The sequence below is a fragment of the Muscardinus avellanarius genome (genome assembly GCF_963383645.1).
Source record: "Muscardinus avellanarius genome assembly, chromosome: 1".
In the NCBI taxonomy this organism is placed as follows: domain Eukaryota; kingdom Metazoa; phylum Chordata; class Mammalia; order Rodentia; family Gliridae; genus Muscardinus; species Muscardinus avellanarius.
The window spans coordinates 199,378,489-199,404,210 of record NC_137786.1 but is presented as its reverse complement, the minus strand read 5'-3'; the positions used below and the strand labels follow the sequence as shown (position 1 = coordinate 199,404,210).

Genomic DNA, 25,722 nt, shown 5'->3' with positions numbered 1-25,722 from the left:
TCTTTAAAATGCAGGAGGTACATAAACAAATGTATCAAAGTTAATCACCAAACAAGCATGGAATAGAGGGAAGGTGGAGGGAATGGGATGGCGGCTGGATGAGGGCTAATTGGATGATGTGTGCTTGTATATCCTCTCAAGTCTTGTACTCCAATGTGATTGATGTATGACTACAATGCACCAATTAAAAAAATTTAAAAAAAGATGTATTAGGCATCAGCAACAATTATTTCACAAATTTCTGGGGCTGCATAGGAAGTATTGTCATATATAAAGGAATTGCAGAATGCATATTTATAGAAGGCCAAATGGTAAGTATTTAATAACTATTGTTTCATATACATAAGAGTAGCATTTATCTATGATTACAATGCAAGAATGAAGGCAATGAAGAGGGGAACAAAATCACTTTTTGTTCTTATAACAAGAATGGATGAATTTGTTAATTATTAAATAAAATGGGGACTTATTTATTTTCAATTTATACCTGACTTTTGTTGTTTGAAATGACCATCGTAATGAAAATATTTAAGCATTAACTATTACATATAAGTTAAACTTACTTTAATAACAAATTATCATTCTTATTCCTGAGAGCCTAAGTCTATATAAATCCATTCATTTGTCAAGGTAGACATATAACAAGCACAATTGAAAACATCTTTCTCCCCTGCCCATTTGTATTAGTTTCTTGTTGGCGCTATAAAAATTACCCCAAACTTAGTGGCTTAAAATAATGCAAAGTTATTCTTCTATTGTTTTCAAGACCATACATCTAAAATGAATTTCTTGGGAGAAAATTCAATGTGTTTGCATGGCTGGTTCCTTCTGGAGGCAGGGAGAATCTTTTCTATTATCTGTTCTTCTGCTGTTTCTATGATCATGTAGTAATCTTTTTCCCTTCTTGCCTCATTCACAGAAACTCATATAATTATATTTAAGCATATCTCAATAATAAATATAATCTTTCCATTTCAAGAAACTATACTTAATTTAATTCACAAAGTCTCCTTTGCAGCATAACATTAATTTCACATGTTTGAGGAAATAGGGAATTTGAATATATTTGGGAGACCATTATTCAATTTTCCACATACTTAGTATGTATCAGATTTCTACATAATCATAGGATTTCCCTAGAAACTCTTGTAAAGGGAAGATTCAAGACTCAATCAAGACACAATCAATAGTAATTAAATATGATGACACAGTAATAAAGAGGTTTCTTAAGAAATCTTTAAAAGTCAAGACTATAGGTTACCAGAAATCATAGCTCTGGAAACTTTCTTAATATATGATATATGTTATGGCAATCTTTCAAAAAACAACGTTCTTCATATTAAAGTATTTGGAGTTGCAAAGACTTTAAACACTTGGTAACAAAGTCTGCCTTTGATAAGGATTATAAAAAGGGCATGAAAAGTATCTATATTAAATACCTCAATTCAGTCAATTGTAACTCTAATTCCTGAGGAATGGTAAAAATCAAGCTTAACATAAATACTGTAGTTGATAATTTATGTGTTGAGGTAGGAAGTTGAAGGCAGAAGGGAAGAAGATGCTCACCTTAAATAATAAATCTTTCTTCCCATAACGAAGTTCCTTCAGCTGGGCTTGGATTTTTTTGGACTGTAAAAGCAGAAACATGGATTATTGCCAAAACTCACAATTTCAAACTTGAAGATAGAAATTATTTCAACCTGCATAAAAATATTTTTTTAGGCAAGCAAAGTACAATTCCACTAGTTTGAAAACAAAACAGAAATGTTTAAGCTCTACTTTGGACATCAACATTCTGACATCTAAAGCTGTATGAGAAAAAAGCCTGTTTTAAAAAATCATATTTTCAAAAGTTATTACTTAAAGTTGCTATTTTTCTTTCTCTTCTCTATAACCAAGCATACAAAATTTCTCTTAACCAGACTGCCTATATAACTTTATATGTTAAATATATCTGTTCATATACATGCCTCAATTATCAATACTTATATTTTATGTTTTTTTTAAAACCAAATATGAGGAAGTTTAAGATGATGACTATGCTGGGCACAGTGGCTCATGCCTGTAATCCCACCTACTCAGTAGGCTAAAGTAAGAGAATCACAACTAAGGCCAGCTTGGGCAATTTATGGAGACCTTGTCTCAAAATAAAATAAAAAACAAAATACATGGAAATGTGCCTCAATGGAAGATAAACCCTAAGTTAAGTCTGTAGTACCAAAAACAATTAAAATAAAATAATAAAATAAATTGATAGTCAAGTGTCAATCTACCATTTGTTGAGAGGCTGTTGAAATGCAGCAAACATATGTATTAGGAGTTGAAGGATGCTATGCTATAAGATGAAAGCTGTTTGAGCTTTAGAAGATTGTCCTCTTTAAGAGGTTCACTGAAAAATATAAGAATGCTAAACAAGAAAATTTCTTCCAGCATATTTATTTGACTACCACACTGAATTATGTTTTGTTAAACTACAGATTCTGAGCCTATATCATCAAATTTTCAGTAGAAACTCAGTTTACAACATTCTAATGTAAAGTTCATTGTATAATCAGGAGAAACATACACCAATTCACACACAAATGTATGTGATGATACAGATGTTTATCATGGACACAAGAAGAAAAATAAAATTGAGCTGAAACATATTTGATACTCACTTATCTAGCACATAGAGTAAAAGTGGGAGAATAAGAAGACTAACACAAGACTAACACATCCCTTGCACCTAGAAGACTTGCAGATTTCTGAAGCAGTCTGTAATTATCTGTAACTCTTTGCTTTGTTAATAATTAATGTATTTAAAGTTTCTAGCCCAAAAATAAATATTTTGGATGTTTCATAATTTAGAAAAAAAGATACATGGAAATGTAAATTGTAGCTGGGCGTGGTGGCGCACACTTGTAATCCCCGCGCTTGGGAGGCTGAGACAGGAGGATTGCATGGGTTTGATTGAAGCCATCCTCAGATACTCAGTGAGGCTTCCAGCAACTTAGTGAGACCCTGTTTCCAAATAAAATATTTTAAAAAAAGTTCTGGGAGTATAGCCCGGAGGTAGAAAGCTTCTGGGTTCCACTCCCAGTACCACCAAAAAAAAAAAAAAAAAAAAAAAAGAAAAAAAAGAAAAAAAATTTAAATGGTACAATCATTTTATAAAACTGCTTCTTACAAAGTTAAACATATGCACATTGCAGTGCATGGCCATTCTTCCTAGATATTCAATCAAGAAAAATTGTAATGTGTATAAAATGTTTATAGCATCTTTTTTTTTAATAATAGCCAGTAGCTGAAAACAACTTAAATTTTCATTAACTGGAAAGTAAAAACTTATATCGATGAAATTAAATACTAGAATAGTGTTGAATAATTAAAAATGAAGTATAAAACCATGTATAAATTTGAATTGATATCATTATACTATGTGACATAATTAAGTCACTTGAAGTTGTGCTTTGTATAATTCCACTTGTATAATATTCTTGGAGAAATTTTAATATGGACAGGTTCAGTGAAAGATTAATATATGTATATATGCTTGAAAAATTATAAAATTTCAACAATCTAGACCCTTGGTGTACTTTTTATTAAATAGATTTTCATATCAATAAAGTTTTCTAGAATGCATTAGTCATATAATATTACTGCATTTAATACCTTCTAAACCCTGCTTATTTAAAGTTAGATTTTATTGAGATATAATTTATATGCAATACAGTTAATATCCTTTACCTATACATCTTGATGGGTTTTACCAATGTAGGAATTCAAGACACAGAAAGTTTCCATCATTCCAAAAATTTCTTGTTATTTTACATTCAGTTTCCACTCTTAGCTTCTCTCTCTCTCATATCAGAAACTAATCTCATTTCTGTAAAACTCAGATTTTTTTTTTCCTGTATCTAGTCACCATGAGCTGGTAGATTTATTGAGGTTTGCTATCATGATATAACTATAAATTTTAGGAGTTATTCTTCTATATAACATAATCAAGTTTCTACAAATTTTCATTGAGTCAAAATAAAAATATTTTCTGAAGCTTTGGTGAAATATTATAAAAATTATATATATATATATATATATATATAATAAAAATGATAAATATAAATATATATATATATATTGGTGGTACTGGGGTTCCTGGAAACCCTTCTAACTCCAGGCTATACTCCCAAACACCTATTTTTTATATTTTTATTTGGAAACAGGGTCTTTTAATCCAGCGAGGCTGGCTTCAAACTTGTGTGATCCTCCATTCTCTGCCTCCCAAGTGCAGGGATTACAAGTGTATGCCACCATGCCAGGCTATAAATATTTTTGAGTGAGTGTATCTCTTCTGTACTGGATATTAATTTGAAACACAAATAACATGTTGCTTGTTTTTGTATATTAGCAGAATTTCAAGTATTAAAAGTATCCAAAAAAGACTCCATAAAAATTAATAAGATAACAAGGCGCACACTTATCCCAGCATTCCGGAGGTAGTGATGGTGGTTCACTGACAGTCTTAGCTACTTAACAAGGCCCTTCACAATTCAGTGAGACTCTGTTTCAAAAAATATAAAATACTAAAAATAGGGCCAGGGTTGTAGCTCAGAGGTAGAATGACCCTGGGTTCCATCTCCAATACAGCAAAAAAAAAAAAAAAGATAACACATACAAGTAATTACAATTAACTTATGATAATGCATTTCAAACATTAGTAATATTTAGCATAAAGTAATTCATAAATGAGAATGTAATAAGATATGTTTTTCATGACATTGAGATGAAGAAAACATATGAAACATTCTTGAAATGTCATGATATAAAAATAAATTTTAGGAGTCATTTTCTGAATAGCATGTGCAAACTGTCTTCTAATTTTCAGTAAATTAAGGGGCTAAAAATAGGAGGCTTCATTTTTTTCCTAAACATCACAGATTCTTTCTCCCAGTACCCCCTTTTCTTTCATGAACTCAAATGTTATGGGACTTTGGGAACATTTTGACTATATCATAGTAGTGTTTTCATCTAAATATCCCTTATTTAAAACATCAATTCACTTTCTTACTCCCTTGTAAGTAATATTCAGAACCTGTCTAAGCCACATTTGCTCTATTTCTAGGAAGTTAGTAAAATACAAACATTACCAAATCTATTTCTAGCCAAACAAAAATGCAAATAATTGTAATGAAATGAAAATCTACATGGGATCAAAACCATTTAGTCTGATTTTTCATTTTGTTAAGCATCATCATTCATTTTCTTTGTTTTAAAAATAGTTTTTTAGCAAATTATATTATTAGAAAGATATTAGAAAGATGGTTTTGCAAGTAATATTTAAATTGTAGTATTTGTAATAATGACTGTTTATGAAGGCATATTCTCACCTGCTTTGATAAAAGAAATCCAGATTTTGCCTGGCCATATGACTACTGATCTACTAAGATATGTCTCTCTCCCTTTGACTTGGCTAAACTTTTGACCTAGTCCTGGCAAACAGGTGCATTAAGACTGTTGACATCATTCCCTAGTCAGAGCACTAAGGAGCAGAATTCTTGCTTCCCCCAGTCCCCCTTACTTATACTCTTGCAGAAAGATGATGATGGCAGGAAAAAGTGATTTTGAACCATGGGTGGTAGGAGTGGTTCATTATTCAGGATACAATGTTTGATCAACTCTATGCCTTATGCCTAGACACGTATAGGGGATAGGATAAACTTTCAACATGGATATGCCACTATTCTTTCTCTTCCCAAGGCCCCTTTCTTACTGCCTCTTTCAAAGGCATTGGGTCTTCATTGGTATGAAAAGCCTCTCAGGCCAGATTCTTATCATTAACAGACTTTTGCTAAAATAGAGTCCTTTTGCATATAATTTATATTTGCATGTACTTCTGGCAGTACCAGGGAAACATAGTGACTCTTTTCTCCTTGAGGAATAAAAATCCACCTGTGGTATTACATTGCTATCAGCCTTATCATTTAAATGACTGTGAGCTATATTTCTATATTAAAATAAATTTTTAGGTAAGAAACACAGAAGAATAAATATTTTAATTAAAACTAGATTAACTAGAAGGAATTTTTTTCTCCCTGAGAATGATGCATAAGAATGTTTTATTGCACAGCAAATAGAACCAATGAATGTATTTGTTTTGTAAATGTATGATAAATTAGAGAATGCTCATTCTCACAATAAACCAATAAACTTTCACAAAAAACCTTTATAGACATATAACAGGTAGTATATAAAGAGTACATTTTAATAAATGTTCAGGTATTTTTTATTATGGAAATGCTGATACTACAATTAAGGTAGAAATCTTGAATATTATCTTATGAGAGTGACTTTATTATCTTTTTTCTTTTAGCTGGACAGTATCAAAATATTCAATGATATCCACACATTTAAGATGCGTTTTATTTTCTTATTCCAAAATTGATTTGTGTTTCAATTAAAATGTCTCAATTAAAAATGAAATATTGGACATGGATATTTTAACCCAGTTGAAGCCAGAAAAAAAAAAGAAAATTTATTTACCTCCTCTGCATGAATCCCACACAACTTGCTTCCTGACAAGAGCTTGTTTTTCAGGCTTTTATTCTGTGGAAAGAAACAGTTTTATGCTAAGAAGTGATAAGATATTTAGAATTTTCTTTATTCATTAGTCTTTGGTTCAGATTTGATCTTCGTGATATATAATTTAATAAATTTGTAAAAGCTGAGTTAAATCTATATAATAGCGTGCATTTTATTCAACTAAATTGTTCATGTATTTGCAGTATAATGTTCATTTAAAACAATAAAACTTTACTTAGAATTACACTATTTTTTATTTCATGAGATAATAGTTTCAGGTGATGAGTGTGTGCTAGTTTCTTAAAAGTATTCCCTTTGAACTAAAAGTACTCATTTCTACTCTCATCTCCATACTGCTCATCTTTTATGTGCGTGTGTGTGTGTGTGTGTGTGTGTGTGTGCGCGCACGCGCGCATATGTGTTTGCATGCAATACTAAGAATTAAACCCAGGGAAATTCTACCTCAAGTTATGCCCCAGCCTCTTTTAATTTTTGTTTGTTTACTTTAAAAAAGGTTTTGCTAAATTGCTGAGTCTAAGTCTAATGATTTTAAATATTGTTTCCTCTTTTGTTTGAATATAATGCTGTGAGGGGTATAGATTTGCTAGTTTGAAAAAAAATGTGTTCAATTTTTTTTTCTGTACTTAAGTTTTGCAATTCTAGAAAGAGCAGTTTGAATATAATGCTGTGAGGGGTATAGATTTGCTAGTTTAAAAAAATGTGTTCAATTTTTTTCTGTACTTAAGTTTTGCAATTCTAGAAAGAGCAAATAGAATTTCAATACTCTAAAGTGTACACAAACAAGGAGAGACTTTATTAACTTAAGTAAAATCTTTTTGAAAAAAATGTGTAGTCCTCAGAAAATGAGGCATAAGATCAAAATTTGTATAGAATATCTAATATACATTATTCTCATATTTTGGTACATTGCAATCATATATCTTGATGAAGTTCAGAGTGATATAGGCATACATGCACACAGCACTCATTGAGCCCTCCTCCAGTTCCCACTCCATTCCCTCTCTCCATCCCCACATTTCCATGCTTAACACAGCGATTGGCTTTAGTAAGTTTGTGTATGTACATTATGTCCATTGAGGTGTCTTCTTCTTCAAGTGTTCTTACCCATCGATCTTCCTTAGTTAGGTCTCCTCCTTCAATCTACTGAGCTTTCTCCTCCTTTGGCTGAAGTACCTCCTGTGTCTCAATACCTCCCTAGCTTCTGAATATGAGGGAGAACATATGACCCTTTACGTTGTGTGATTGCCTAATCTCATTTCGCATAATATTCTCAAGTTCCATTCATTTCCCTGAAAATGACATAATTTTGTTCTTTGTTGTGGCTGAGTAGAATTCCATTGTGCATATAACCCATAAGTTTAAATTTTATTCATCTGTTATGGACATTTTACTTGATTCCATTGTTGGCAGCTATTAATTGTACAGTTATAAACATAGATATGCATGTATGAATATAGTAGTCTCAATTCTTTGGGGTAGATAGCTAGGAGTGTTATAGCTAGGTAGGTAATAGGGTAGGTTTATTTCTATTTTTCTGAGGACCCTCAACAATGTTTTCCAAACTGTTTGCACTAATTAGTTCTAATTCGAAGTTAGAAGCTTAAAAAAATCTTCTCCTATTCTGTTGGCTTTCTCTTGAGGATCTGACAGTTACTTTGCTTCTTATTAGCTCTTTTATTTAATGAAATTTCATGCATTCATTCTCATTTTAATTGTTTGTGCCTTTGAGGGTTTGTTCAGGAAGTTGCCTGTTCCTATTTGATGGAGTCTTGGCCCTATGCACTTTTAGGTAACTGAAAAGTCCCTGGTCTAATTTCCATGTTTTTGATCCATTTGAATTGATTCTTGTGCAAGGTGAAAAAGTGAAACTTATTTTCGTTTTTGGGCATATGGATAACCAGTTTTGCCAACTCCATTTGTTGAAAAGACTATAGTTCAGTGTATATTTTTGGTTCCTTTGTCAAAAATCCATTGAATAAAGCGTGCAGATTTGTTTCTGAATATTCTAGTCTTCTCCATTGACCTATGTGTCTTTTTTGTGCCCATGCCATGCTATTTTTATTACTATGATCTGTAGTATATTTTTAAGTCAGGTATCATGATGCTTTCTGCATAGTTCTTATTGCTGAGAGCTATTTTGCAATTATTGGCCATTTGTTGTTTTATATGAATAAAAGAACTTATTTTTCTGTATTTGTGAAGAATGAACATGATATTTTAATTGATCTCGCACAAAAAATGAGCCTGTAGATTACATTTGGAAACACAGTCATTTTGATGATGTTTTTTTCTGCTTATCTAAGAGCATAGGAGAACCTTCCATCTTCTAAGTTCTTCATTTTCTTTCTTTAATGCTTTATAATTTCTACTATATAGGACTTTTACATCCTTGGTTAGATTTATGCCTAAGTATTTTGTTATTTTTGAAGTTATTGTGAATGGAAATGTTTTCTGCACTTATCTTTCAGTGTAATTATGGTTGGCATATAGTAAAACTTCTATTTTTAGATTGATTTTGTATTTAAAATTTTGTTGAATTTGTTAATCAGTTCTAAAAGTCTTTTGGCTAAGTTTATTTGGACTTCTAAGTATAGGATCATGTCATCAGCAAATGGAGACTATTTCAGTTATTCTTCACTATTTGTATTTCTTTGATTTTGTTCTCGACATATTTCTCTGGCTAGAGTCTCAAGTACTATATTGAAAAGGAGTGTTGATAGTAGTCATCCTTGTCTTGTTCTTAATTTTAAAGGAATTTCTCATAGTTTTTCCTCATTTGATATTATGTTGGCTATGAATTTACTATATATTGTCTTTATAATATTGAGACAAGTTCCTGCAGTGATTCTCTGCAATATATTTATTATGAATGTGTTTTGTATTGTGTATAATGCTTTTTCTTAGCATCTATTGAAATTACAATTGTTTTTCCTTTAGTTATGTTTATGTGGTGAATTACATAGATTTTTTTTTTTTACATATTGAATCAGTCATGTATTGTTGAGATGTACCAGACTTGGTTATGGTATATAGTTTTCTTGTTATAGTTTTGAATGGTTCTGAAAGTAACTGAAAATAATGTGTATTCAAATATAATTGGACAGGATGTTTTATCTATATCTAAAAGTTCCTTTTGGTTTATTGTGTTCTTTAGTTCTGATGAATATTTGCTTATCTTTTGTTTGGAAGATCTGTCTAGAGATATGAGAGAAGTGTTAAAGTCTTTCAGTCTTTTGTATTGGGATATATGTGAGAATTAGTGTCATGAAGTTTGCTTTATAAAAAGGATTGCACGTATATTTGGAACATAAATGTTGAATATAGTTATCTCTTTTTTTCCATTGTTGCTTTTCCCAAATAAAAAATGACCTGCTTACTCTCTTTTGATAAATTTAGGCTTAAAATCTATTTTCTCTGACATGAAAGTTGCTCTTTCTGCTTGTCTTTGAGTTTTATTAGCATGGATTAACTTATTTCATTACTTCACATTTAGTTTGTAAATATCTATAATTATCAGATGCATTTTTACAGACAACATATAGATGATATTTAATTTATTTTACTACTTTATATCTTTTAATTGGGAAATTGAGGCCATTGATATTCCATGTAATTATTGAGAGATGACAATTAATTTATAACATTTTGAATTATATTATCTGTTTGAGGTCATGTTTGTTTGTTTGTTTGGCTTAGTTCTTAGTTTAATGGAAATCATTCTTTGATTCTGGCATTAATTATTTTTATTTCTGATTTGTAATTTATTTGGGGGTTATTTAATCTAGTGCTGATTTGAAAGACATAAAATGATCAAATTTGAAAGCTGTATTTTCTGGGTAGATTGTCTTGGCTATAAGGTATTTTTTAGAAAAAATATTTTTAATTTATTATTTTTCAATTGGTGCACTATAGTCTCACACCATAATTGTCATGTTGACAATGACATACATTCACACCATACTTGGTGTTTTACCTCCTCATTTTATTCCTTCCCAATAGCAAGTGTCCAGGTCAACAATGTTATATTTACATGCATATACATAGTCAAGGTAGCATTCCATTAATGAATCTCAGCCTTCTTCCTTCCCTCCCCTTCTTCCCTGGGGCAAACTGAGGATCTCATCAATTATCTGGAGTTACTCTGTTATCTGGTTCTACCACTCCTGGGTATCTTTCCAAAGGGGTTGAAATCAGAGAAATAAATTAACATGCATACCCATGTTTATAGCAGCACAATTCACAATATTCAAAATATGGAACCAACCTAGGTGTCCATCAAAAGATGAATGGATTGCAAAATGATGGGAAATACACACAATGGAATTCTACTAAGCAATAAAGAAGAACAAAATCATGTCATTTGAAAGAAGACAGAAAGACCTGGAAAACATGTTAAATGAGATTAGCCAATCACGGAAAGAGAAGGGACATATAATTTGTTTATTTCAGGGTTTGTAATATTTTGTTCCAGTTCACTGTAGCTTTTTATGACATGATTTGAGAAGTCTGGAGTGATTCTTAATGTTTTGCCTCTGAATGTCACTCAATCTTTTACTCTCCTTGCATTTAAAATTCTCTCCTTGGACTCTATGTTATTCAATATGATTATGGGGCATGGTAAATCTCTTTTCTGGTCATGCCTAATTGGAATTCTATATGCTTCTGTACCTTTGTTTGGGCCTTATTTTCTATATATGTGAAATTCTGATATTATTTCTCTGAAGAGTTTTTAAATTCATTTCATTTCAGTTTCTAGGCCCTCTTGTATGCCTATTACTATTAGCTTTGCTCTTTTAATGTTATGCCAAATCTCTTTGAGGTCCAGTTCATGATATTGGATTGATTTTTTTTCTAAATTATAGACTCTGTATTCATTTTTGGAGTGGTAGTCTTATAGAAGTGAGATTCAATTTGTTATGTGGTCTAGCCTACATTTGATGGTTTGTATTGATATTTTTATCACATTTATTACATATTTTACTTCCTTTAGAGCTTCATTTTGAATCTTGTTCAGGGCATCAGTTTCTTTGATGATATAATTTTTCATTTCTTTCAGGCTTTTCCTAAATTCTTTTTTAAGATCTTGAATCATTTCAGCTATTAAAGTTCAGAAATTTTCTTTTTACCTTCTCTGAAACTCTGAGTTGTTGCTTTCTGTTTTCATTGGATTGTGTAGACTAATTGTTGCCTTGCTATCCTTTTTTTCATATTTTTAAGTTTCTTAAATCTCTTAAGTTTGTATCTCTGTTGTGTTTGCTGTTTCTTTCTCACTCTGTAAAGTTCTTATGACTAATCTTCTGTTATCCTATTCTAGTGGTAAATATTCACCTCAAGCTATATCTTAAAAATGAATAATCTCAGCCATATGGGTAGCTTTCAGTTGAGTATAGCTTTCTGTTGAGTATTTTTCACCCTAAAATGCCATCTCTGTTCCCTGTGTTCATTTTAGCTCTCTGTTTTTCTTCTTGTAGATCACTCACATGGGTTTGGAATCATTCCTGAACTCTCTCTGCCTGTTGCAATGGTGGCATTGATACATCACAGGTGTTTAAGACCAGGGGCCTGTCTGTTAATTCCTTAATAGGAGTAGATTCTCAGGTGTGGATCTATGGAGTTTTTGTCCTGTTCTTCTCTGATATTTTGTGTGGTGTGCTCAACAGCTCCTTCTTTCAGCTGGGACTGACCTGTCCTTATGTTTTACCTATCTGGTCCAGCCTCAGCAGTAAGTTTAGAGGAGTGAACTGGTATAAATCAGAAAAAATATGATGTAAACAATGGGAAAGGATGAGTGAAAATGAAGGGGATAGAGTGAGGGATGCAAGAATAGGCTAAAGTAGAAATTATAATCAAGTAGAATATGGGTTTAAGTTAGAATAGAAAAAAAAAGATAATAAAAATTAAGGTACTGAAAATGAAAAATCTTAGTAAACAGTATAGAAAATATAGCTATAACAATAAGTGGGAAAATATAAGGCCTGGGAAATTAGTTGCATTGGAAGTCAAACAAAACAAAGCACAATAATCACTCCCACATATGCACACAAGAGGAAGGAAGAAAAATGTTAAAATAAAAGAAATACTCTTGAGTAGCCTTAAACATCCTCTAACAGATATTGAGTAAAATTTCCTGTAGAAGACCAGCTGAATCATATAGTGGTTTTGGATAGTCCCTTGACAAGTTTTTCTTTCTTCTTGGACTAAAGCTTGCTTAGAAGATATGTAAATGCTGTTTCAGGTCTCTAGCTCAAACCTGCTCCCCTGCCTGTTGGATTTTCTGCTTTTTAATGAGGCATAGTGGTGTGGAAGGAGGACCTGGCCTTGACTTCTGGCTTGTGGGAAGATGCTTTTCTGGGATGGGAGGGGTAGGGTTTTGGCCCAGTGGTAGGGAGCTCATCCAATGTGCACAGTGTTCTTAGGTTCAATCTCTAGCACTGCAAAAAAAGGGAAGAAGACATTGATATAGCACTGCAAAAAAAAGGGAAGAAGAATATTTGCTATAAATGAATTGTTCAGGTCTCAGACGAATCGTCAGGTTTAGTCAAGGAATCCTTGACCCTAGTGTTTTTATTTGTTATCTGAGAAAATATTTGCTTACTACAAAATCCAAACTAATTTTACCCAAATAATTACTTTTGTAAAGTTTTATTTATTTTTTGTAGTACTGGAAATGGAACTTTGAGGTACACTCCCAGTCCTATTTTTTATTCTTTAATTTGAAATGGGGTTTCACTGAGTTACAAAGGGCCTCATTAAGTAGCTGAGGCTGTCTAAGAACTGCGATCCTTCTGTCTCAGCCTCCTAAATGCTGGGATTACAAATGTGCGCCACCATACCTGGATAATTTTAATATTTTTGATTGTGCTCTTTTGTATAATTCACATCTAATTAACATCTTTTTTATTATTTTTTTTTAAATTTATTGTTGCATTTTAAATTTATTGTTGCATGTGATTAACATTTTTAATCATTTTATTGTATTTTTATATGAAGTGACATATGGGTCAATGTTAATTTTTTTTGTTTTTAATACAAATATCCAGCTACTTGAGTATCGACTGTATGAACAAAGCACCCTTGTCCTTCTTCTTTTTCTTCTTCCTCTTCTTCCTCCTTCTTTGTTTTATTCTTTTCTTCCACATGATACTAGGGATTGAGCCTAGTACATTCTACCTCTGACTTACACCAAGCTCTTATTTTTTTTTTTTTTTTAATTTTTGAAGTAGGTTCTTGATAGGTTTCTGAGTTTGCTACATTTATGAGGCTGGCCTCAAAACTGTGAAACTCTTGTTTTAGCTTCCCAAAGATTGTCATTACAGGCCACCACTCCAGGCCAGACTCTTCTTTGTACACTGAAATATCTAAGAGGTTTTTGCAAAAATCAACTGACTAATTAATTCCTTAGACTATTATGAAAATAAAAATAAATTTACCAAATAACTCATTGGTCATTATGGAGAGCAAGCACCAGACTTGTCTCCTTGCCCTAAGCCATCAGACAACTGGAACAAATGCATTAAGTAAATGTTTTAGGCATGACATACCCTGCCAGACCATAGTTTCAAAGAGAAAAAAACAATTAAATGATTCCTACAGTTGCTGTGGTTCTCCAGCTACAGGTACAGTATGAAGTAAAATAAAGAAGGAAAACCTAAAGGAACAAAGGAGTTTTGATTGACAGTCAAGTGACTGCTAAAAGGATCACAAAAGGATCACAGGTTCAATATCAACTCTAGCAATTTAGTGAAACTCTCAGCAGTCTAGTATGATCCCATTTCAAAATAAAACCATAAAAATGTGTCGAGGATATAGCTCAGAGTTAGAATAATTCTAGGTTTCATCCTTAGTATCCCCCCCACAAACAAAAGTAAATTAGTAAAACTACCAGTCTTTCTAACAGGTCAAAAGACAGCCATTTTTTAAAAATTCTCTTAAAAAGATGCAAATAAAATTTAGCAATGATCCCATATAAAAATAATTACTTTTCTGCTTTCATTTCCTGCCCTCTTTTTCCAGAATGGCAGTCCATTCCATAGTTCCTTAAAAGGATTTCAGTTATTTACTACAAAAGTCAATGGACAAATATTTGTAAATTTTATGTGAGAGTTATAATATTTAAAATATATTTTTAGAGAAAACTATGTCATTTCATATGAGTTTGTGTACCAGTCCGACCTCTTCTGATTTGTAAATTATTTCTCCAAGAAAATTTTTCTACTCTTTGGCTATATTGTGTGGTAGCATGTCTCAGGAAATGATATATGGATAAACTGTATATCTTGGATATGTTCAACTCTTTAAAACTACCTACTCTCTTTTTATTATATATTACTCTTTATAAATATTTTCACATATTATATATTTCCAATGTAAAAATGCATAAATAAAGTAATTCTGTAGTTTAGGAAATATTTTTTCTCAACAAGAACATTTCCTTGATTTACTCATCATATGTGCCTTGACATGTTGAACCTATTAGTATACATATGAATACTCTATATTGATACACAATTTTAAATTGCCTATATAATTTTTTCAAATTTAAATTTTGTTATTTTTCCCCCAGTACTGGGGATGGAACCCAAGGGCATTCTACCTCTGAGCTATACCACTAGCCCCATTATTTTAATTCTTTATTTTGAAATAGGGTCTCACTAAGTTGCAAAGAGCCTCACTAAGTAGCTAAGACTGGACACGAACCACAATCTTCCTGTCTCAGCCTCATGAATTCTGGGATTACAAGCATGCACCACCACGCTCAGATAAATTTAAATTTTATTATGGTTCACTCTTTCATTAAAAATTATGAAAAAAATTTATGTGATAGGCAAATAAAAAAGGGAACAAACTAGATTTCAAATCTGACTTTCTTGTGTGGGTTTACAAATTTTTATAACTATTTTTAAACTTGTATTACATGGACCTACTCTAGCCCAGGTTCCCATTTGCTGGGTTTGTGAAAGTCAATTTTCTAGCCTACTCTAATATTGACTATAACTCAATTTACCTAAGTTGTTCTTATATAGTTCCTCATATTAAATTGTTTAGAGAAAAAAAATTGCAAGGAAGTATATAGCATTTTAGCTCAAATTTTGAAAAAAAAAATCTACATATAGGCATATATGTGTGTCTGAATTCACATGAAATTGGATAGGAATTTAAAAAAGCATATGCTATGTTTTTAAATATCTTATTGTAATATTAACTGAAAATTCAGACAGTGAAATGTTCTTTGTAGTTTGAATTTAAATTTTCAAATCATAATGTGTATATTTAAGTCTATAACATAAATTAAAGAGATAAGAACTTTTATAGGATTATGTAATATGATTATGTATTGTTTTCCCAAGGAATCTATATTGTTATATAAATAGAATTTTATATTTAAAAAATCACACTTAAGTATGACTGAAATAAATTAAATGACAGTATAAAAATATGACAATAAAAGTTGGATTACAGGTAAATATTGCATGCCTGCACTCCTATATGTTTATACATCATATACAGAGTGGCTAGGTACTGTCTTTTTTGACTTTTGTATTTTGCTGTGTTTTCTATTTTATGCTACTACTATTGTCAGTTCCTATTTTATTTAAACTAAAGAGAGAATTTATGTTTACTTCTGAGTTTCCAGTGCCAAAAAAATCATTATCCTACTTGTCATTGTTTTCAATGAATAACATTTATGAAACAATGTTTGGTAATATAGATAATGCTTTGTTAAAGACTAAGCTGGTAATTCATTGCCTCTGACATTTTATTATTTCATTCAATAATACCTGAACATTTTAAACACATATCTTCAAAATAAATAATAATGTTTCTTATATCTTTGCCCGCATGATTTTCCTTTGGAACAAAAAGAAGAGATATTAATATGTAAAAAATTAGATGATGTATAATTCACTAGTTTTTCAGGACTCTTGAAGCTTGGCAGGTTTATAAATGCTGCACTGGTTCAATGATTGTAAGATATAATTTACTATCAAGAGACATAGTGGTATTTCATTTTCTTGCTTTATTTGCTACCCTGGCACAGCTTTTAAGTTCAGAAGTTGTGGATCTTACCTCATTATATTTAAGAGTTTTCTCAATGAAAACATGAAATAGAAACAGTTTTGGGGCACATACCCATAATCCCAATATTTGGGAGAGTTAGACAAGAGAATTTCAGGTTTGAGGACAGCCTCAGTAACATAAAAGAATCTTGGCAACATAGCAAGATCCTGTTACCAAATTTAATAAATAAATAAAGAAAGGCTATTATAGGTCAGAGGTAGAAAGCACGAAATAGATGCTCAAAAATGTTAATTGATAAAGTAATTTAATAACTTATTTAATGGTTGTGAACTCAATTTGAAACCATTTTATATAAAAAACACAGTGTGTGTGTGTGTGTGTGTGTGTGTGTGTGTGTGTGTGTGTGTTATATTAGAGATTGAACCTAGGGCATTTTACCTGAGAGCTATACCCCTAGCCATAATTTTTTTGAAACAGATTCTCACTAAGTTGTGGAAGACCTCACTACATTTCTGAGGTTGTCCTCTTGTCTTAGCTTTCCAAATATTGGCATTACAGGTATGTACCATCGCTCTCAGGTACAATATTACTTTGTTGTCCAAACGCAGCTAGTAGATTTTCTACTGAATAATTAAATCTTTATGGAGACTAGCATACAAATATGCTCCTTAATATTCTAGGAGCATATTTTGTGGGATATGTTATTTTATCTTACAAATATTTTAAAATTTAATATTTTTAAATATTTTAAGAAACTATTTTATTCTTTTTCTCAATGTCAAAAGCCTCCACTATGAACTTTTTTGGATTTCAACGACTCTAGTCAGTGAGCAAGAAAATGACTTTTGTATAAGATCTCATTTCACTTATTCACCTTGAAAATCAAATTAAAAGGGGTATAATTTGGTACGTCTTCTATTAAAATAAAAATTATTTTCTATGTTGCTGGCATCATGAAATGTAGCTTGTCTATTTGGAAATAGATAGTTAAGATTATTTTTTTTGTGTGTGATACTGGGTATAGAACCCAGGGACAATCTACCTCCAAGCTACACCCACAGCTGTATTTTTTATTCTTTATTTTGAAACAGAGTTGTGCTGGGGTTGTACTGAGTTGCAAAGGGCTTCAATAATAGCTGAGGTTGTCCTCGAACCAGATCCTCCAGTCCCAGCCTCTCAAATGCTGAGATTACAAGCATGTGCCACCACACCCAGATAACAGTTCAGATTTATTTATTTATTTATTTATTTATTTATTTATTTATTTATTTTGATGGTACTGGGGTTCCTGGAAGCCATTCTACCTCTAGGCTATACTCCCATGGGCTACACTCCCAAACCTATTTTATACTTTTTTTTTTTTAATGTGGAAACAGGATCTCTTAAGCCAGCAAGGCTGGCTTCGAACCTGCGTAATCCTCCTGTCTCTGCCTCCCAAGCGCGGGGATTACAAGCGTGTGCCACTACATCCGGCTAATAGTTCAGATTTTTTAAAGGCCCTGCTAGAGGTTTTGTGACACCTAGATGCAAAATTTTAAGGGAATGATAGGACTTAATTTTATTTAAGTCTATTAGAACCATGGCCCATATATGCTATAATAGCACATTATTACGAATAATACTCAAATATAAATTTATTTTTCGAGAATTACTGGGGAAAATGTACTGAAAGATACTGAAAATCAGAAAGTATCTGATAACAGAACATACGCAGAAAAAGAAGATCTCAATGCAAGGAGAGACAGACAACCTGATGATTTTGTTTATTCCACTTTCTCACTTTGATAAAACCTTGCCTGATGCTATTATATTCTTGGGTTTATAGCTACATGCATCTATCTGGTCATCCTGATCTTTTTTTTTTTTTTTTTTTCTATCTTTCTTTTTGTGGTGCTGGGGATTAAACCCAGGCACATTCAACATAAGTTGCAGAGGGCTTCACTAAGTAGTTGAGGTTGGCTAAGACTTCAGATCCTCCTGTTTCAGCTTCCCAAGTAATGAGATTACATGTATACACCACCATGCCAAGGTCATCCAGATCTCTTGACATCTTGCCTTTTCTACCTGTTACACACTTATATATAGTTTTGACACTACCTTGTAAATCAGACAGCAAAGAACAACCAAGTATCCATAATTATATTTCAGGATAATGTCTTTTTTTTCCAGGCTATAGGCATAAAACCTCTCCACCCAATTTTGACTCCGCCTAGTAGAAGTTACACCCTGAATAATACATTTTTAGATAATACATCTCAAGTGGCTGGTGTGTGGCTTCAGGCTAGTTTAATAAAAAATATCCCACAAAGCACAAATCTGGCAGTAACAAATAAATTGTTCTTATACTAAATATATATTTAATCTAATTTCTTTTTCTTTGAGATAGCAGCTTTCTACGTGGCTTAGGCTGACCACAAACACTGTGACCAAGTGATGACCCTGCTTCACCTTCCTAAAGAGCTGGTATTAGGGGAAGGAATCAACTTGCTCAGCTCCAATCTAGGTTTGATTGTTGAAAACAAAAGATATTACATTTGATATAGCTTACAGAGTAGGTTAGGTCCAAAAAAGTCTTTGGACTACAAGATATAAATAAATTATAATAAGTATGGTATACTTTTAAAATTGTGCTATATGCATTTATTAAATTAAAAATTACTATGAGCTCTTCTTTTACATAATGCCAGGTAAACTCAAATGTAGGTATTTTTGTTTCAAATAATCATATTCATTAATGTTTAAACAAAGCAAAGTTGAATTTATTAAAAAGCCAGGCATGGTGGCACATACTTGTAATCTCAGTACTTGAGAGTCTCAGATAAAATATCACAGGTTCAAGGCCAGCTTCAGCAGGTTAGCGAATCTCTGTACAATGTAGTTAGATGCTCTTTCAAAATTTTAAAAGTAGAGCTTGGGCTATAGTTCAGAGGTAGAATTTTTCTGGATTCAATGCCCAGTTCCCTGCCCTCTCACACACAAAGAAAAAAAAAAGGAAAAAAGATAAATTCTATGAAAGAGTTTCATAATACAAGCAGGACACAGTAGAAGGGGGAGGCAGTGATTGATAACTGAAAGCAAAGGCAAGAGTCATGGTACTTAATTAGAAGTTGGAATGATGAGGTCTCACTGTATTTTCATGCTGAAGCTTAGATTCTAGATGCCCTTAAGATCATCATCCATAATTATGTTAATATATGTTCATCACATTGCTTTTTAGATTGAAATTATACCACTGTGGTCAGGAACCTGAAAACATCCACAATCATACTTTAATTTCTCCAGTGTAATTAAATTTAAACCAAGAGCAAAAATACCTACAGCAGCATGTAAAATGAAACAGTAGATTGCTGTATTTGAATGCTAGATGACTGCAGGAGATCAAAATTTCTTTCAGCTCAAATGTTTTTTTTTTTTTAATGTCTAGGAAATAAGTTTTCCTTTTCAAACATGCCAGATGAAACCCTTATATCTTAGCCTGGCGTGGTGGTGCATGCTTGTAATCCCAGCATTCAGGAGGCTGAGACTGGAGGATTGTGGTTTGCAGCCAGCCTCAGTTACTTAGTGAGGCCCTCCACAACTTTGTGAGACCTGTTTCAAAATAAAGAATAAAAAATAGGGCAGGGGTGTAGCTTGAAGGTAGAATGCCCCTGGGTTCCATCCCTAGTACCGAAAAAAAAAAAAAAAAAGAAAAAGAAAAGCTTCTTATATCTCACCTTACAGACAGCCATAGAATTTAGAGATGATATGCAAACACAGATATTCTGCTTCTAAAATATTGTTAGATTTAACATTTGATATATTCCTTAATTGTGCTTTGTCTTAGCTGATAACCCTATGAAGTAATTTATTAATCATCTCCATTTTATAAATGACAAACCGATTCTTCAGAACTTTATTTAAACTTGTTTTAGTCAAAACAGACATTTGCATGGAAGTTGTCTAAGGGTCTATATGCTAGTTTCACCATCTAGTACGGTCCCACCAGCCAAAAAATAAATTAGGATTTGTGAAATAATTTTGCATCCAGCTCCATAACTATACAAAATAAATTTGTCAACATTATTGGGAAAGATTAATTTAGCTGTCATTCCTCCTGAGAATACTTTTGTCTTGATCTGCCCAGTTAAGCCTTGAATACCTGCCATCTTTTATTTGTAATTCTCCTGATAATTTGCAATAAAATTTTTCCTTCCAGGAACAAAGCTCAGTGGCAGATTGGTAGGAGATTTCTTTCTTTGACTTTGTTGAGAATTTAATTCTAATTTTGAAGGTTACAAAAATTTGTTACTAATCCTGAGTCCCAGTGTATAAATTATTCTACTTATTTCCACATTTAAATATAAGTATTATTGATGTATAAGATATGTCAAAACTATATCCTTTAAAGCCAGTGCTATTAATGTAGAAATATCTTTATTTGATGTTTGTTAGTCAATCAGTGTAACATATATGATGACTGAAGGATATCAATATATGCTTATAAGGTTAAATTAGACCTAATTTATTATTTATGAATTAATTGAAATTTGCCAATTATTGACAGTTTGAGCATTTCCTTCTCAAGATAGTGCTATTGACAATACCATGTTGTACTTCAAGCCAAATTTTGTCTATTATAAAGCTAAGGAAAGATTATTTATTTAATACTTATTATTTTCTTCACAGGATCACTAAAGAATTCTCAACATGTGTGCAAGGAAGAATAGCCTAGCCATTGCCTTTTGTTTTCCAAGTTTAGGAAAATTAGCCCTGCTGAAAATTTTACATAATTCAATTGGGACATCAATAGAAAGGAAAATACCCTATTAGTAAGAGACATGTAAAAGTGAAAAGATAAATATAATTGGCTTCATATGCTTACAGACAAAATTTGCTATATGATTTTATATATGTGTATATCTATAAACACTATATATGTTTTTAAAAATATATATGCTAACATTGAGTAAAATCTTGTTAAATTTATTAACAATAATTGGGTTTTGTTTTTCTTGTTTTATCATCAATATTTGATATAGTTAGAGATTTTGAAAGGGAATTAGGAGAGGAGCTAGGTAAGAGAAGAGAAAAGATTAAAGAAGTAAACAGTTCAAATAATACTATGGCAGTTTCAGAAGATCTTTCTAATTCATTTGGGGAGAAAAGAGAAGGGAGGTGGTGGAATGTGGAAGGAAATACATAAAGATTTGTGTGCATGTATGTTTTTATTACATTGAATCTTAGTATGATGTATTGCAATGTATTAGTGAAATAATTTAATTTTTTTATAAATAAAATGTTTGGAAACCTAGACAAGAGTGGTTTTACCCCTGGAAAGATAAGTAGCCAGCAAATTAACAAAAGTGTATTTAAGAACAGTAGTATAGCTGATATTCTTGACTACAACACAATCTATATATTTTCTAATTATAAGTAGGTGAAATTTTGCATTAAATTAGTCCCTCTCTATATATATTTAATATTTTATTTGACATAGGTAATAAGTTTCATAAATACAATACATATTTATTTTGGAATTATAATTATTAAATACTCTGAAGATGGAGGTAACCAAACATAAGCAATATAATACTAACAAACACAGGTAAATATAATTGATCTGAAATAAAAGCATTCAAATTGTGGTATCTAGAATGAAGGAAAAAGGTCTACACAGAGCGAGCATAAGTTCTTTAATATAGCTTCATAGGACAAATATGAAATACTGAAAGTTTTACTTTACTCTATCTACTTTATAGGTATATACAAAATTAAATTAAATTTTTTATTTTGAGCATCTGTTACTGTGGTCAAGCAAAATTTTTCAAGTTCAAATGACAATTTCTAGTATACATTTCAGTATATTAATATCATTCACTTTAGTAGGATGTCACACTTTATTAGAAAGTTATCTGAATCGTATTCTTTTAATAGAAAAAAAAATGAGCTGTGCTCAGTTTTGGCACTGATTATATGATTTCCTAGAGATATCTTCTTACCATCAGTGAGCTTCTTCAATGCTGGAAATACGTAAGGTTTTTTTTTGTTGTTGTTTTCATATTCCCTATCAAATAATAAAAGTTCAGAGGAGCAAATCAAGTTAGATGAAAGTTTGAGATAAAAATGTAATTGTACTTCATTTAGTGTCAAATTCATCTGCTACCATTTGTATATTAAGTGGTAGCCTGCTTAGTCCTATATGAAAATCTTTACTCATACACTTGGAATACCAAGAGTTCTGACATTATTACCCATTTTTAGTTATTTAATACTTAAAAACTTGATTACAGCAATTGTATTCCAAGTGTCTTTGCATGCTGTGAGAACTACAGTCACTTCTAGTGGTTCACAGACTTTCTCCTTTGTATCAGTTTGCATTTTTTGCATGTGAATGTGTGTGTGTGTGTGTGTGTGTGTGTGTGTGTGTGGTGTGATTCTGAGGTTCCTGAAAACCCTTCTACCTCCGGGCTATACTCCCAGACACCTATTTTTTGATATTTTTATTTGGAAGCAGGTTCTTTTAAGCCAGCGTGGCTGGCTTCGAATTTGTGCAATCCTCCTGTCTCCGCCTCCCAAGTGCGGGGATTACAAGCGTGCATCATCACGCCCAGCGTGAAAGGGTATTTTGATCTTAGAGAAAACATTTGTGTTCTGAGTGCATATTGAAGACGTAGCTTTTCATAAGATATTGAAGAAGTTCAAGAAAAGATTACCTCTCTACATAATTTTTGGCCTGAAATGATGTCAGAAATCTCACCATTAAAATCAGAAACACAAGGTTTGAGTTTAACCATTTTATTCATTTTTCAAATACTGAATTAATGTAAACCGGGTGTGGCAGCCTACTCTTGTAATCTATAGTGTAATCTACCTCTGAGCTACACCCCAAGCCCTATTTTTCATTTTATTTATTTATTTATTTATTTATTTATTTATTTATTTATTTACTGTGGTGGTGGGGATAGAACCCAGAGGCTTTCTACCTCCAGGCTACACTCCCAGACCTATTTTCTATTTTTATTTTTATTTATTTTTAAATTTTTTATTGGTACATTATATTCATACATCATATTGGGGTAAAAAACTTGTGTGTACAAACATGTACATATAACCGATTTAACCCCTACCATATTTTTATTTGGAAACAGGGTCTCACTTGAGTTGCTGAGAGCCTCACTAAGTAGCTGAGGCTGTCTGAGAACCCTGTCTCAGCCTTCAAAATGTTGGGATTGCAAGTGTGCACCACCACACCCGGTATTAGATTTTTTAACTTATTCATATTTTGAATAAGTAAAAAATATATATTTATTCTATTTTTTTCTTTTTTCAATTCTATAAACACTTCATAAAATCTTTTCACTTAATTTTCAACATAATGTAAATGCAAGCATTTTGTAAAAATGCTTCTATTGAAGTTGTTATAAATATCAGCAAATATTCCACTTGAAATTACATTTTCATTAGAATTTTTATTGTTATTGTCACTATCTGATTTTATCCTTTTTCCCTCATGCTTTTATCACTGTTTTAAGCCAGAGAATATGTATTATGTGTATTTGTATATATATGTGGTCCATTATACTTCTCTGAATATTTAATAATCTAGAATTAGCATCAAACTTTTTAAAGCCTTCTTTGGATACTTTCATATTCAAGATATATAAAATCAAGATCTCTAGCTTTGGCCAGAGACACATTATGCAAAAGCATCTTATTGTAGTTCCTTTATTTTTTTTTTTTTTTTTATTTATTTATTTTTTTATATAACAATTTTTTTATTGAACATAAATAGTATACATTTACACTATATTTGGTGCCCTCCCCCCCCCGCCCACATTTCCCCCCCCACACACACCAATGGTTGTCCAGGTTAACCATGTCTTATTCATAATTTTACACATGTTCAAGTGTAGACCCTTATTAATCGAGACCGGCCTTCCTCCTCTCCTATCTTACCATCCAAACTTAGCTAGTATTTCCCCTTCAATATCTGGAGTCCCTCTGGTATTCTTTGTGTTTCCTAGTTTGGGCATATTAGAGGAAACATATGTATCTTCTTCTTCTGTGCTTGGCTGATCTCACTTAACATAATGTTCTCCAGGGCTTTCCATCTTCTTTCAAATGATATAATTTTGTTCTTCTTTATGGCTGAATAGAATTCCATTGTGTATATTTCCCATAGTTTTGCTATCCATTCATCTGTTGATGGTGATCTGGGTTGGTTCCATATTTTGGCTATTACAAATTGTGTTGCTATGAACATAGGTATGCATATGTTGCTGTAGTTCTCTGAATTCAACTCCTTTGGAAAGATACCCAGGAGTGGTATAGCTGGGTCATATGGTGGATCTATTCCCACCTTTCTTAGGAATCTCCACACAGATCTCCATAGTGGTTGAACTAGTTTACATTCCCACCAACAGTGTAAAAGAGTTCCTCTTTCCCCACATCCTCGCCAGCATTTGTTGTTATTTGATTTCTTTATGCTTGCTACTCTGACTGGGGTTAGATGGAATCTCAGTGTAGTTTTGATTTGCATCTCCCTGATGGCCAGTGATGAAGAACATCTTTTCATGTATCTATTAGCCCTTTGTGTCTCTTCTTTTGTGAAGTGTCTATTTAGTTCATTTGCCCATTTCTTGATTGGGTTGTTTGTTTTGCTAGTGTAGAGTCTTTTGAGCTCTTTGTATACTCTGGATATTAGCCCCCTATCAGAATGGTGGCTGGTAAAGATCCTTTCCCATTCTGTAGGCTTCCTCTTTAGGTTATTGATAGTTTCCTTTGATGAGAAGAAACTTTTTAGTTTGATGTTATCCCACTTGTTTATTCTTGCTTTAATTTCCTGAGCTTTGGAGGTTTTGTTGAGAAAGTTACTGCCTGTGCCAATATGTTGTAGTGTTGAACCTATGCTTTCCTCTACTAGCTTCACAGTCTCAGGTCTAATTTCTAAGTCTTTGATCCATCTTGAGTTGATTCCTGTGTTTGGTGAGATATAGGGGTTTAGATTCATCTTTTTACAAATGGTTAGCCAGTTCTCCCAGCACCACGTGTTGAAAAGGCTGTCTTTTCTCCAGCGTATGTGTTTGGCCCCTTTGTCAAAGATTAATTGACTAAAGATGTGTGGGTTTGTTTCTGTATCTT

The 25,722-nt window shown here is 32.1% G+C and overlaps 1 protein-coding gene across 2 annotated transcripts in view; it reads right to left on the bottom strand.

The window, feature by feature from the left end:
- The window catches only part of LUZP2 (leucine zipper protein 2), a gene marked incomplete at both ends in the record, with an annotated part of 495,487 nt that overhangs the window by 118,701 nt on the left and 351,064 nt on the right, over positions 1-25,722 (bottom strand). The window contains 2 exons of one of the 2 annotated variants that reach the window (XM_080714586.1): positions 1,567-1,629; positions 6,523-6,585. The exons of the other annotated variant lie outside the window; for it this stretch is intronic. Of the exons in view, the coding sequence (XP_080570712.1) occupies positions 1,567-1,629; positions 6,523-6,585 (126 nt within the window). The remainder of the gene's footprint in view (positions 1-1,566; positions 1,630-6,522; positions 6,586-25,722) is intronic. 2 annotated transcript variants of the gene reach the window in all.